Genomic DNA, 12,753 nt, shown 5'->3' on the forward strand with positions numbered 1-12,753 from the left:
ATTAGACTCAATGCCTGATGATACTTAACAAGATTATTCTTTCAATTAAGTGTAACTCTACGGTTATTTTGCGTTACCAACTCTCGAACAACCCACATAACTATGAAATGCTTACGCCTTTATTAATTATTTTTTTCCCAATAATTAGTCCTAAAACATTATTTTTAAAATGTATATTATAATAGATCATAATTCATATGTTAAAATATCCCTTCTATATTATTTTTATCTGATTCTTCTTTGTCAAGTATAGTTACGCCATTTTGAGAGGATGAAACAATGTACGATTTACTAAATGTTGTGATTAATTAGCGTAAATAATTCGTTCAATTATGTAAATCGCACTTCACCTGAGTATACCCCGATAAACCAGACTTATTTCATAGCGGTCCGAATTTCTTTTTTAAATAGTGTTTATATATATTTCCAATTCAACATGTATCTATGTAAATATATAGTGTTTATAGTGCTAGTTGTTTTTGGTTTCTCTTTTTCCTTTGATCTTATGACTTTTTAACTTTTTTCTTTGTCCCGAGGAAGGGACAGAGCGTCCCGAAAACTGTTGGTCATTCTTAGTGCTTTATATACATCTTCCTGTACATGTATATTTTAAAAAAAATAGCTGCAGCAGGCTTATAGAAAACAATTTGAGTACAATATTGGGAGGACGACTCATAGAAATTTAAGTAAGTCATCAGGCTTTATTATTAAAATCAAGTTTAATAATGAGAGTTTACAGTTATGATCTCTCTCTCTCTCTCTCTCGTCTCTCTGTTTCTCTCTGAATTGTAAATATCTTGAGAAAATGAATTTTTTTCTCGAAGACCAACTATTTCTCTCTCTTATTGTCAGTAAAATATTAATTGTAATATCAATTGATTTCCATTTTTATGCATTGACTGATGTATTTACCCAATTTATTTACCAAATGGACTTTCAATACTGGTATAAAAAAGTAAAGGAAATAAAAACGTAAATTTTCATGTATAATTCTACGTGGAAAATTAAAACATATAATTAATTAATTGCTTTAATAAAATATAGGAAGTAAATATACTCTTCAAAAAAAGAAACGCATTGTAGGAACAATGCCCTGAAAAATGTATGACAGTTTTGTCATACCTTTTATTTTTGTATGGATACGATGTATTCTAGTGAAATGCATGATTTTTTAATGCAATTGTTAACTTTACAGCTATTCTACAAATCTCAAAGACAAAAAGACCTGATTTTGCAAAATTTCCCCCAAAATTTTTATCTCAATTTTTATTTGTTGAATTCCGATGCAATTCCTTCAGGTACAAAGGGGCTATCAAAAACGGGGGTTCTCGATATTCTGAATCTGGTTTTATCTGAAAAATGATTCTTCCTGAAAATGCTGCATTTTAATGACCCGTAGCACAAAAAGGAAAATCGGCGACTGGAAGCAGGGGTACCGCAATCTACAATTGCAAGTGGTTTTAATGTTACACACAGACCATATCTAACCTATCAAACATAAACCATTAACATCGAACACCCAATGTTCGCAAAAAATATGGTAGACTACGCGTGACATCAGCAGCACAGCATCACTTCCGAGGATTACGTAAATTGTATGAATGTAACGCAAGGACATCATCTAAAGCATCAGCTATCCCTGAACTGCACGGATCATCTAACAAGACCGTTTTCAGTTGACTATGAATTGTTGCAAGAGGATTATTCATGCCATTAGTCCGACCCCACAACACCCCAAATATCGACTTCAAAGATCTCACATCAATAGGGTATGACCACAGCATCACTGGTGAACATTTTAATTTAGCTACTATCCAGAATGTTTATCTGAAAACATCTTTTACGATTAAGAGTCCAAATGCTTTGTAATGAATGTTAGACAGATAACTGCCTCCAGGACGTTAAAAAAGTTTGTGGTGGTAGTGTAATGATATGGAAAACGGTATTATAAGAACGTAAGATTGATGTTCGAATTCAATGGACTTTGATAGAAAAAGGTACTCTAACCATGTTCTACCTACACATATCCTTTCAATTTTGCAGCATCCTAAAGCCGTATGCCATCTTATAATACACAGCCACATATGGCTCGTTTGACACACCTATTCTTGCAACGAAACAACAAACTGTTTAAGTCACAGTCATCTTAATCGCTAGATTTAATCCAAATTAAGCAGCATTGGACAAAATGGATTGATATGATTTGCCAAAGACAATCGCATTTCCAGACTCTGCAACAGCTGACTAAAGTTCTACATTTGGAGTGGGAAAGTATTCCTATACAGTTTTTATTACACACATTTGCTTCCATTAGATGCCGTTTGTGGCTATCATTTGTTTCTGCGGGGGGACATACCATATATTGATCTTTAATGGTCTTAAACCGACTATAATTTTAAAATTGTTAAGTAATTATGACATTTAGATAGTATTCCTGTTGCTTACCACATTTCTGTTTTATCAATGCATCATTTTACTAAATAATCTTCATGTTCAATGTTTCACTAAAATTCTGCTATGCGTTTCTTTTTTTGAAGAGTATATATTGTCTTTCCTGATATACTTTATTTTATCAAATAAAATATACAACATGACTATCGTTATGATTAATGACTATGTATGTGTACCGGTATATGTGTCCTTATTAGGTATTAACATAGTTTAGAATAATGAAGTAGTATTGTAGATTTTCTCGTTTAAGTAATATTTTATTATTTTTTTTTCTTTGTATATAGTACAGCAGTATTTCATGTATTTTCCGGTTTATATGAGATTAAGTATGAAAGATTTATATAAAATAATTTTTACATTTACGTACATAAATTAATGTCAATTCAGTTTGCCAAAAAAAAATGTGTTATTCAAGACAAATAATTCAATCTGTTCAATTTACTTATCAAAACTTCATCAGTTAGAAATGTTTGGTAACAATGGCACAAAAATGTATAATGATGTAATTTGTTATTCAGAGGTTAGAGTGAATTTGCAGTTAGGTGTTAAGTTGTTTGCAATTGTCCTTTAGGGTTTCCTTCCATCTTTTTTAGCTCACCTGAGCCGAAGGCTCAAGTGAGCTTTTCTGATCACATTTTGTCCGTCGTCCGTCCGTCCGTCTGTCCGTCTGTAAACTTTTCACATTTTCGACTTCTTCTCAAGAACCACTGGGCCAATTTTGACCAAACTTGGTACAAAGCATCCTTTGGTAAAGGGGAATTTAAATTGTTAAAATGAAGGGACATATCCCCTCGCAAGGGGAGATAATCAAGAAAAGACAAAAATAGGGTGGGGTCATTAAAAAATCTTCTTCTCAAGAATCAGTGGGCCAGTAAAGCTGAAACTTATGTGGAAGCATCTTGGGATAGTGTAGATTCTAAATTGTTCAAATCATGACCCCCAGGAGAAGGGCGGGGCCTCAGTGGGGTATCAAAGTTTAATATAGAAATATATAGGAAAAATCTTTGAAAATCTTCTTCTCAAGAACCACTGGGCCAGAAAAGCTGAAACTTATATGGAAGCATCCTGGAATAGTGTAAATTCTAAATTGCTCAAATCATGACCCCCGGGAGAAGGGCGGGGCCACAATGGGGAATCAAAGTTTAATATAGAAATATATAGGAAAAATCTTTGAAAATTTTCTTCTCAAGAACCACAGGGCCAGAAAAGCTGAAACTGATGTGGAAGCATCCTGGTATAATGTAGATTCTAAATTGTTGAAATAATGACCCCCGGGGGAAGGGTGGGGCCACAATGGGGAATCAAAGTTTTATATAGAAATATATAGGAAAAATCTTTGAAAATCTTCTGCTCAAGAACCACTGGGCCAGAAAAGCTGAAACTTATATGGAAGCATCCTGGTATAGTGTAAATTCTAAATTGTTCAAATCATGACCCCCGGGGGAAGGGTGGCGCCACAATGGGGAATCAAAGTTTTACATAGAAATATATAGGAAAAATCTTTGAAAATCTTCTTCTCAAGAACCACTGGGCCAGAAAAGCTGAAACTTATATGGAAGCATCCTGGTTTAGTGTAAATTCTAAATTGTTCAAATCATGACCCCCGGGGGAAGGGCGGGGCCAAAGGGGAATCAAAGTTTTACATAGAAATATATAGGAAAAATCTTTGAAAATCTTCTTCTCAAGAACCACTGGGCCAGAAAAGCTGAAACTTATGTGGAAGCATCCTGGTATAATGTAGATTCTAAATTGTTGAAATAATGACCCCCGGGGGAAGGGTGGGGCCACAATGGGGAATCAAAGTTTTATATAGAAATAAATAGGAAAAATCTTTGAAAATCTTCTTCTCAAGAACCACTGGGCCAGAAAAGCTGAAACTTATATGGAAGCATCCTGGAATAGTGTAGATTCTAAATTGTTCAAATAATGACCCCTGGGGGAAGGGTGGGGCCACAATGGGGAATCAAAGTTTTATATAGAAATATATAGGAAAAATCTTTGAAAATCTTCTTCTCAAGAACCACTGGGCCAGAAAAGCTGAAACTTATATGGAAGCATCCTGGTATAGTGTAAATTCTAAATTGTTCAAATCATGACCCCCGGGGGAAGGGTGGGGCCACAATGGGGAATCAAAGTTTTACATAGAAATATATAGGAAAAATCTTTGAAAATTTTCTTCTCAAGAACCACTGGGCCAGAAAAGCTGAAACTTATGTGGAAGCATCCTGGTATTGTGTAGAATCTAAATTGTTCAAATCATGACCCCCAGGGGAAGGGCGCGGCCACAATGGGGTATCAAAGTTTTATATAGAAACATATAGGAAAAATCTTTGAAAATTTTCTTCTCAAGAACCACTGGGCCAGAAAAAGTGAAGCTTATGTGGAAGCATTCTGGGGTAGTATTAATTCTAAATTGTAGGAATCATGACCCCCGGGGTAAGGGCGGGGCCATTATAGGGAATCAAAGTTTTACATAGAAATATATAGGTAAAATCTCTGAAAATCTTCTTCTCAGGAACCACTGGGCCAAAAAAGCTGAAACATATGTGCCCATGGAAGGATCATGGGGTAGTGTAGATTTCAAAATGTCTAAATTATGATCAGTGGGGTAGGATGGGGATGCATTATGTATAACAAGGGTGAAATCTGGTAAAGAACAGAATGGTCAAAGCTTCTCAGGTGAGCGATGTGGCCCATGGGCCTCTTGTTTACCTAATGTCAAAGTCAAGATATACTCAGGTGTCAGTAGATTTTTCTTTGTTAGGGGATTACCTGTGTTAGAGTCAATAAATTGATAATGGTCAGTGTCCGGAGATCACGGTCACGTGATCTACTTAATAGCGATTTCAATTAACGAAACTATTTGAGAACAAAGAAACTAAATTTTGATTGGCCGAAATTGACCATGGAAGCCCTGGATTGCGTACCCTTTTTCGGTCATTCTTATCGTAGACCTGAATAAAGCAGTATATTTTACTTAGCGCTTCCCTGTGTCTAATTTCAGGTAAAATAGTTGATGTATTTTTTTCTTTTCTTTTAATTTAAAAGTAATTACAAATTATTATTATGTTTCGTAAAGTTAGTTAAAGTATTTGATTTTGTTTTCAAGACAGACATTTGAGCTTTCATTCAAAGTAAAATTCTGTGTAAATAATTAATATTGACATAGGGTTACCTCAATACTTAATGCGGTACAACAAGTTTTGGCATTGTAAAGTAGCATTGAGCAATAAAAAAAATCTTTTTTTCTGAATTAAATTGTTGTATTTTTCTTGCTTACTTATCAGAAAACTAATAATTCCTCTTGAAACAAGATTTTCTAACTGTGCCAAGTTTGGTAAACTTGTGATTTATCATTTCTAAGACCTCATTGTCAAAACATTGATCTGGTTCCCAAGTCTTGGAACCATCTTCCCGTTCAATGTAAATTTCTCTTCTACCATTTTTGAAGCGACCTCTAAAAAATTTCTTAAATTTCCACTTTTTTGTGGATGATAGATCTCCTCCTCCGGAGTATCCGAATCCTCATCTGACCTTTGACCTGAGTCTATGGACTCATTTATTGACCTTTGATCATCAGTAGAACCATTTTGATGATCTACATTTTCACCTTGATCATCAAATAGTTGACCTAAACCGTCATCTTGCACCATGTCAGTATCATTGTTACTATCAACATCATTCTGTTGATGCTGCGCTGCTGGTTGACCTTGTGGTTGTACATTTTGATTTTGAGTTTGACCTTGTACAGCATCCCTTTGACCTTGTTGTATAGGATTATGAAAAGTAGGTCTCGTGACCTCTGGGTCATGATAATGTTTCAAGTTGGAAGCATTCATCATTGACCCATGCAATTTGTTGTCATTACATCTACGAAGTTTGTAAGTAAAATTAGGACCCATTTCCACAATTCGGTATGGTCCATCCGATTTGTCATACAATTTACTTGACAACCCCTTTGGAACTTTGTTGACCTTGATAAGAACCTGATCAACTAGCTGAAAGTCTGGTATATTTGAGTTTAAGTCATGTCTAATTTTGTTTTGAGACTGATGCCATGCAAATTTTCCTTAGCGATTTTGTCAAACACTCTCATATTTTCTAAAAACTCTCTTATGTAGGCTTTAGCATCTCTACCCATGCTTTCAATTGGGTCAAGGGCAACATCATAAGGAAGGTTCATTTCTTCCCCAAACACTAACAAATAAGGGGAAAATTCTGTAGAGTGTGAGGATGGTGATTTCCGATAGGCCATTAAGATGGTTGAAATCAAGTCTGGCCATTATTCTTGAGCGTTTCCACAGTAAGCTCTGAGGGATTGTGCAAGAGTGCTATTTTGCCTTTCAACTAAACCATTTGTTTTGGGGTGGTAAGCCGAAGTGTGGTGTTGAGTGATGTCAAAAATTTCACAAAGTGCATTTACTAATTTTGACATAAATTTTCGACCTCTGTCCGAAAATAAAACTTTGGGGGCCCCATATCTAGAGAAAATCTCTTTGAAAAGCACTCTTGCAGTTTCCTCAGCACTTTGAGTTTTCAATGGAAACCCTTCAACCCATCGAGAATACGCATCCACACACAGTAAAATGTATTCATTGCTTTCTTTTGTTTTATACAACGGACCTAAGATGTCTATGTGCCATCGTTCAAATTTTTTCGCAGGTGGAAGTGTTTGCATTGGTGGCTTTGCAGGGTTATAATCGCGTTTTGCTCTTTGGCATCTGTCACATGACTTTACATACTCCACAATGTCACTATGCATTCTAGGCCAATAATACTTAAGGTAAAGAGCTGTGTTTACCTTTTCTATTCCAAGGTGACCTCCTCCCGCAAGACTGTCATATTAGAAATTCTATTTGATTCAACTTGATGCCTCTTTCTACTATTCAGGTGGAAAATTTCTGTTTGCAAGACATAATAACAATTTGTTTATCACGGTAAAATTTCCAATTTCTTCCCAGAGACTTCCATTGAATTTATATAAGGTAATCAGTCTGCCTGTACCCACTTCAGAAAATGTTACCTCTAAAATGCAAGCTACACAACTGTTGTCCTTGTCAGATTATTTTGCGATCACACCTCATCATGATTATTTTCTGTCTTTAAACTCAAAAGATTTGACAGATTGTGTACATGGGACTTCTATTTTATGTTATTCTAATTGGGCCCAGTTGCCTATAACTGTCCCTGACTGTACCATGGCTCTGTTCGCAAATGATGTTAGAAAAATTAAAGAGTTATGCAATTTTAGATATCTCCAAAATCTATTGAAATCCAACATTTTAGAATTATCTCCAACTTCTGTGCTGTTATATAATACTCCCACAGTAGTCCTAGATTGCCCAAAAGAAAAGAAGGTTTTGAAAGGTTGTGCTTTTTGTGTATTGCATATTCCATGTAGGTGTTCATTATCCACAGAAGCATTGTTCTTTGCACCACGCTTGGTCAATTGTTATAAGTCATCATCAAATTTCTCTGCTATTCATCTTGTAAATTTAGCCCTATTACAAGAATTTTTTGATGAGTCTAAATTAAGGTATTAGGGGTGTAATAGTCATGACCTTGCATATGATTAAATTAAGCATAGTTATAATGAACGACACTTTCGGCAATATTTCCCTTAGTTTCATGCAATTTTGTCCATACATATTTCTTATGCGCTCATTTATGTAAGTGTACCCTCTCGCCAGTGGTGCACCCTTAATGGACAAAGGGTAGAGATGTCATTTTTCTAGTTAGCCAGAGAACAGTTTAATGTTTCATGTCTTTAACTGTAACAATAAGCCCTAGGATTGTAGACATTTAATTTTTTATAGTTCTAAGTCATCAGGTATGATAAATGAATACTTGTCATGAAGAGAACTTGTCTACTTCCAGTGACAGTTTTAGCAATTACTGTTATAAAAACGTTTATAATATTCTGCCAAAGAAAAATATGGTAAGGATGATCAATAAGAAAACATAGTAAATTTTGTGTGACATGTATTTGTGATAATATAACCACAAAAAAGAAGTATTCTATCCACAATATTTTTCTATATTCTACATCAGAGTGATGTACCCCCTGAAAATGTAAGGCATAATTTTTTTTTGTTCATGGTATAGGGTAGGTTGTAATGAATGAACTAATGAGTTTGAGCATACATAAACAAATGATGATTGTCATACTCAACTCAATTTACATTAGATTCATTTCATCAGAAAATTGACCTCTTCTCACAGTGACCTTGACCTAGATAGGGCTTACTACATTTTTGCAGTTCCCATGTGTATAAAGTTCTTCATAGTTTATATTTACTTTACAATGAAGGCTAAAATATATCTGACCGATCGCGAAACACTGATCAAAGGGTTTTAAAAACAAAATTGTGCCTCAATTTATTATAAATTAATAAAATATGTATATATAAATATGTTAAACACCCCCCCCCCCTTTCCGACGCGGCTAAACTCATGCAAAAAATAAATAAATAAAAAAAACCAAACACATAAAATTCACCCTGACCTTATCCAGAATAAATTATTTGTTTTCATAACTGATATTATTATTATTTTTTTTTTGTTAAAGTTCTACACATATAAAATATTACATTTTTTTTACAGATCGATCTATTTTGATCATCTCGGAAATTTCACGTACATGTATGATAACATGGATAATTGAACGTGACATTAATGAGTATCTAGATATTTTAGTCTGTTTTGTCAATTATTTTTCTAGACATCATTGATATATTTCACAAATCCTGAGAATCATTTATCACGGCCACAGGTTTGCACATTTCCAGCATATTACATTATGTAGGGATTATACAATGTATGTACGCAACATCTGTCGATTAATTGCAAATTCCACAATAAACGCCATGCTATTGATATTATAACATAAATTATTCTCTCAAACTGTTAGCTGATATTAAGAGAATCACAAAATTACAATGAAAAGTTACTTCGTTTGTTTTTTCGAAATCGGTGCTATTTTTAGAAGTTGGAAAAACCCTTGTAGTGTGTATATGGAGATAACATCGTTTTGACTGCATATTTTGGCAAACCAAAGTATATTAAGGTGTTTTCTATTTAATATCATATTAATTCTTTCCTTTGATTAGTTATAATCCGTTCCTTTGGTGTATGTTTTATGATAGCGTCCTAGGCCGTCTTGACGACGCGCCATTTTTGTGTACGAAGATAGATGTTCCGAGAACTGCCGATGTCAAACCTCGGCATTTTAACCGGAAGTGGCCTATTACACATCTAAACCCTTAAGTCATGTTTTTGGAAATACCTATTTCCAAACACCTATAAATATGCCCATTCCTGAATTTGTATTTTACAACCATACCATGCATGATGTTTTAGCCAATGATCAAAAAGCTCATTTGAATATGAAGAAAATAGCCAAAGCAGTAAAGAACGACCAGAAAATTTTTAAATCTCTTGCTGAACCTTTGTTAGATGGCCAAATTGAAATTCCTCAGGAATGGCCCAATACCTCTGACATCATTACCTTAGTGTCTTTATGCTTAGCAGCTTTATGCTTAGTAATATGTATCTTATTATGCATCAAGGTCAGAAAAATCTGCACTACCTTGTTAATTTTGAAAGAGGTCCAACAAGCTTCCTCTAAGGATATTCCCTCATTTATTTATAGAAAACCTGTCATGGCGACACCCCCAAATGATACCATTGATTGGTTAAGTGAGTTCACATGGGTGCATGCTTCAGTTATAATATCTGTCATTGTTTTAGGAATTCTTGTTATTGTTATGTATCTCCTGTATAAAGCTAAGTGTAAAAAAGGGTCAGTTGTGGCACTTGAGTTAACCTCAGGGGGAGACTGTGTGATCATTCCAATTACACAATTATCATGATGTCCATCATATTATACAATCACCAAACCTACCATTACAGATATTTCAGTCTCAAGCTTTCCAACATGCAAAGTGTATGCCTCTTGGTCCAACTTTTCAGTCACAGACAAACAAAAACAAACAACTATACAAGTTCCATCCAAATTTTCAATAAATTGTTGGTTACACTACAGGTTGAGCAAAATTCTCAAACAACCTTTCCGAGCATACGTCATAATTATACATAACCAGTACGCATTTCACTTACAAAAGTCAGAGTAAAAAATGACCTAAACAGAAAAGATTAATTTGAATTGTCTTATTTCTTTTTATTCTTTTATTTGTTTTAAACCCATTTCAATTAAATTTTTTTTCATAATAATTCTATTGCCAAACAGAATCACAAAACTTAAATTTCTAATATACTTATTTTTCTATTTACTACGATTTCAGTTATATGTTCATTCTAATTGCTTATCATTTCAGTGGACAATTTTTTTTATGAAATATTTCTAGGTACATAACTTTTGAGTGGACATTGTACATATTTTGATTGTTTCAACCAATGTAACTATTCATTTGAATAATTTTCTTTTATTATAGTAAACTTTAGGTTTATTGTACATATGTTTAGAAAATTTTTTTACAAACTTTTTTCAAATTTTTGTTGTTCATGTTTTCAGTATTGTACGAAACTTTTTATTAGTAGAAATTTGAGCTTTCGGGGACGAAAGTAATTGGAGCAAGGGGGAAGATAGTCATGTTGTATATTTTATTTGATAAAATAAAGTATATCAGGAAAGACAGTTATGATTAATGACTATGTATGTGTACCGGTATATGTGTCCTTATTAGGTATTAACATAGTGTAGAATAATGAAGTAGTATTGTAGATTTTCTCGTTCAAGTAATATTTTATTATTATTATTTTTTTTGTATATAGTACAGCAGTATTTCATGTATTTACCGGTTTATATGAGATTAAGTATGAAAGATTTATATAAAATAATTGTTACATTTACGTACATAAATTAATGTCAATTCAGTTTGCCAAAAAAAAAATGTGTTATTCAAGACAAATAATTCAATCTGTTCAATTTACTTATCAAAACTTCATCAGTTAGAAATGTTTGGTAACAATGGCACAAAAATGTATAATGATGTAATTTGTTATTCAGAGGTTAGAGTGAATTTGCAGTTAGGTGTTAAGTTGTTTGCAATTGTCCTTTAGGGTTTCCTTTCATCTTTTTTTACCTAGTGTCAAAGTCAAGATATACTCAGGTGTCAATAGATTTTTCTTTGTTAGGGGATTACCTGTGTTAGAGTCTATTAATTGATAATGGTCAGTGTCCGGAGATCACGGTCACGTGATCTACTTAATAGCGATTTCAATTAACGAAACTATTTGAGAACAAAGAAACAAAATTTTGATTGGCCGAAATTGACCAGGGAAGCCCGGGTCTCCGATTTAGATTGCGTACCCTTTTTCGGTCATTCTTATCGTAGACCTGAATAAAGCAGTATATTTTACTTCGCGCTTCCCTGTGTCTAATTTCAGGTAAAATAGTTTATGTATTTTTTTTTCTTTTCTTTTAATTTAAAAGTAATTACAATTTATTATTATGTTTCATAAAGTTAGTTAAAGTATTTGATTTTGTTTTCAAGAAATTTGAGCTTTCATTCAAAGTAAATAAAATTTTGTGTAAATAATTAATTACAAGCCAAAACCAATTATTCAGTTTTAAGGTTTTTATTGTTTAAACTTTTTATAAAACTAGTTCTCAGTCAATATTCGTCATTATACATGGCTTATTATTATTTGTTTCAATTATTTTGGTTCAAACCAGCAAAGTTCGGAAATAATTTGTTCAGTTTAGGTTTTGGGTTTTACTATTTATTAAACTGGTTTTCACTTTTCACAATGTTGAACAAACAAACCATGCAGCGGGTAAAGTTTATATTGTAAGTTCTTAAGAAGTATTTCCTTGATTGATCAAGTAGTAATAATGGTTTTTAGCATTAGGTTAAGTGTTAAGTTGTTTGCAATTGTCCTTTAGGGTTTCCTTTCATCTTTTTTAGCTCACCTGAGCCGAAGGCTCAAGTGAGCTTTTCTGATCACATTTTGTCCGTCGTCCGTCCGTCTGTCTGTCCGTCTGTAAACTTTTCACATTTTCGACTTCTTCTCAAGAACCACTGGGCCAATTTTGACCAAACTTGGTACAAAGCATCCTTGGGTAAAGGGGAATTTAAATTGTTAAAATGAAGGGACATATCCCCTCGCGAGGGGAGATTATCAAGAAAAGACAAAAATAGGGTGGGGTCATTAAAAAATCTTCTTCTCAAGAACCACTGGGCCAGTAAAGCTGAAACTTGTGTGGAAGCATCCTGGTATAGTGTAGATTCTAAATTGTTCAAATCATGACCCCCAGGGGAAGGGCAGGGCCACAATGGG

General features: G+C 33.8%; 1 protein-coding gene across 1 annotated transcript; it reads left to right on the forward strand.

Moving 5' to 3' along the window:
* The first annotated feature begins 7,322 nt into the window (after positions 1–7,322).
* On the forward strand, positions 7,323–10,579 carry LOC134247076 (uncharacterized). Its single transcript, XM_062729416.1, has 2 exons — positions 7,323–7,987; positions 9,719–10,579. Exons 1-2 carry the CDS (start codon positions 7,482–7,484, stop codon positions 10,320–10,322), a joined length of 1,110 nt encoding a protein of 369 aa, XP_062585400.1. The 5' UTR covers positions 7,323–7,481; the 3' UTR covers positions 10,323–10,579.
* Positions 10,580–12,753: the final 2,174 nt, after the last annotated feature.

Source organism: Saccostrea cucullata, unplaced genomic scaffold (genome assembly GCF_032062105.1).
Source record: "Saccostrea cucullata isolate Sc308-1 unplaced genomic scaffold, CSIRO_AGI_Scuc_v1 ctg1938, whole genome shotgun sequence".
NCBI lineage: Eukaryota > Metazoa > Mollusca > Bivalvia > Ostreida > Ostreidae > Saccostrea > Saccostrea cuccullata.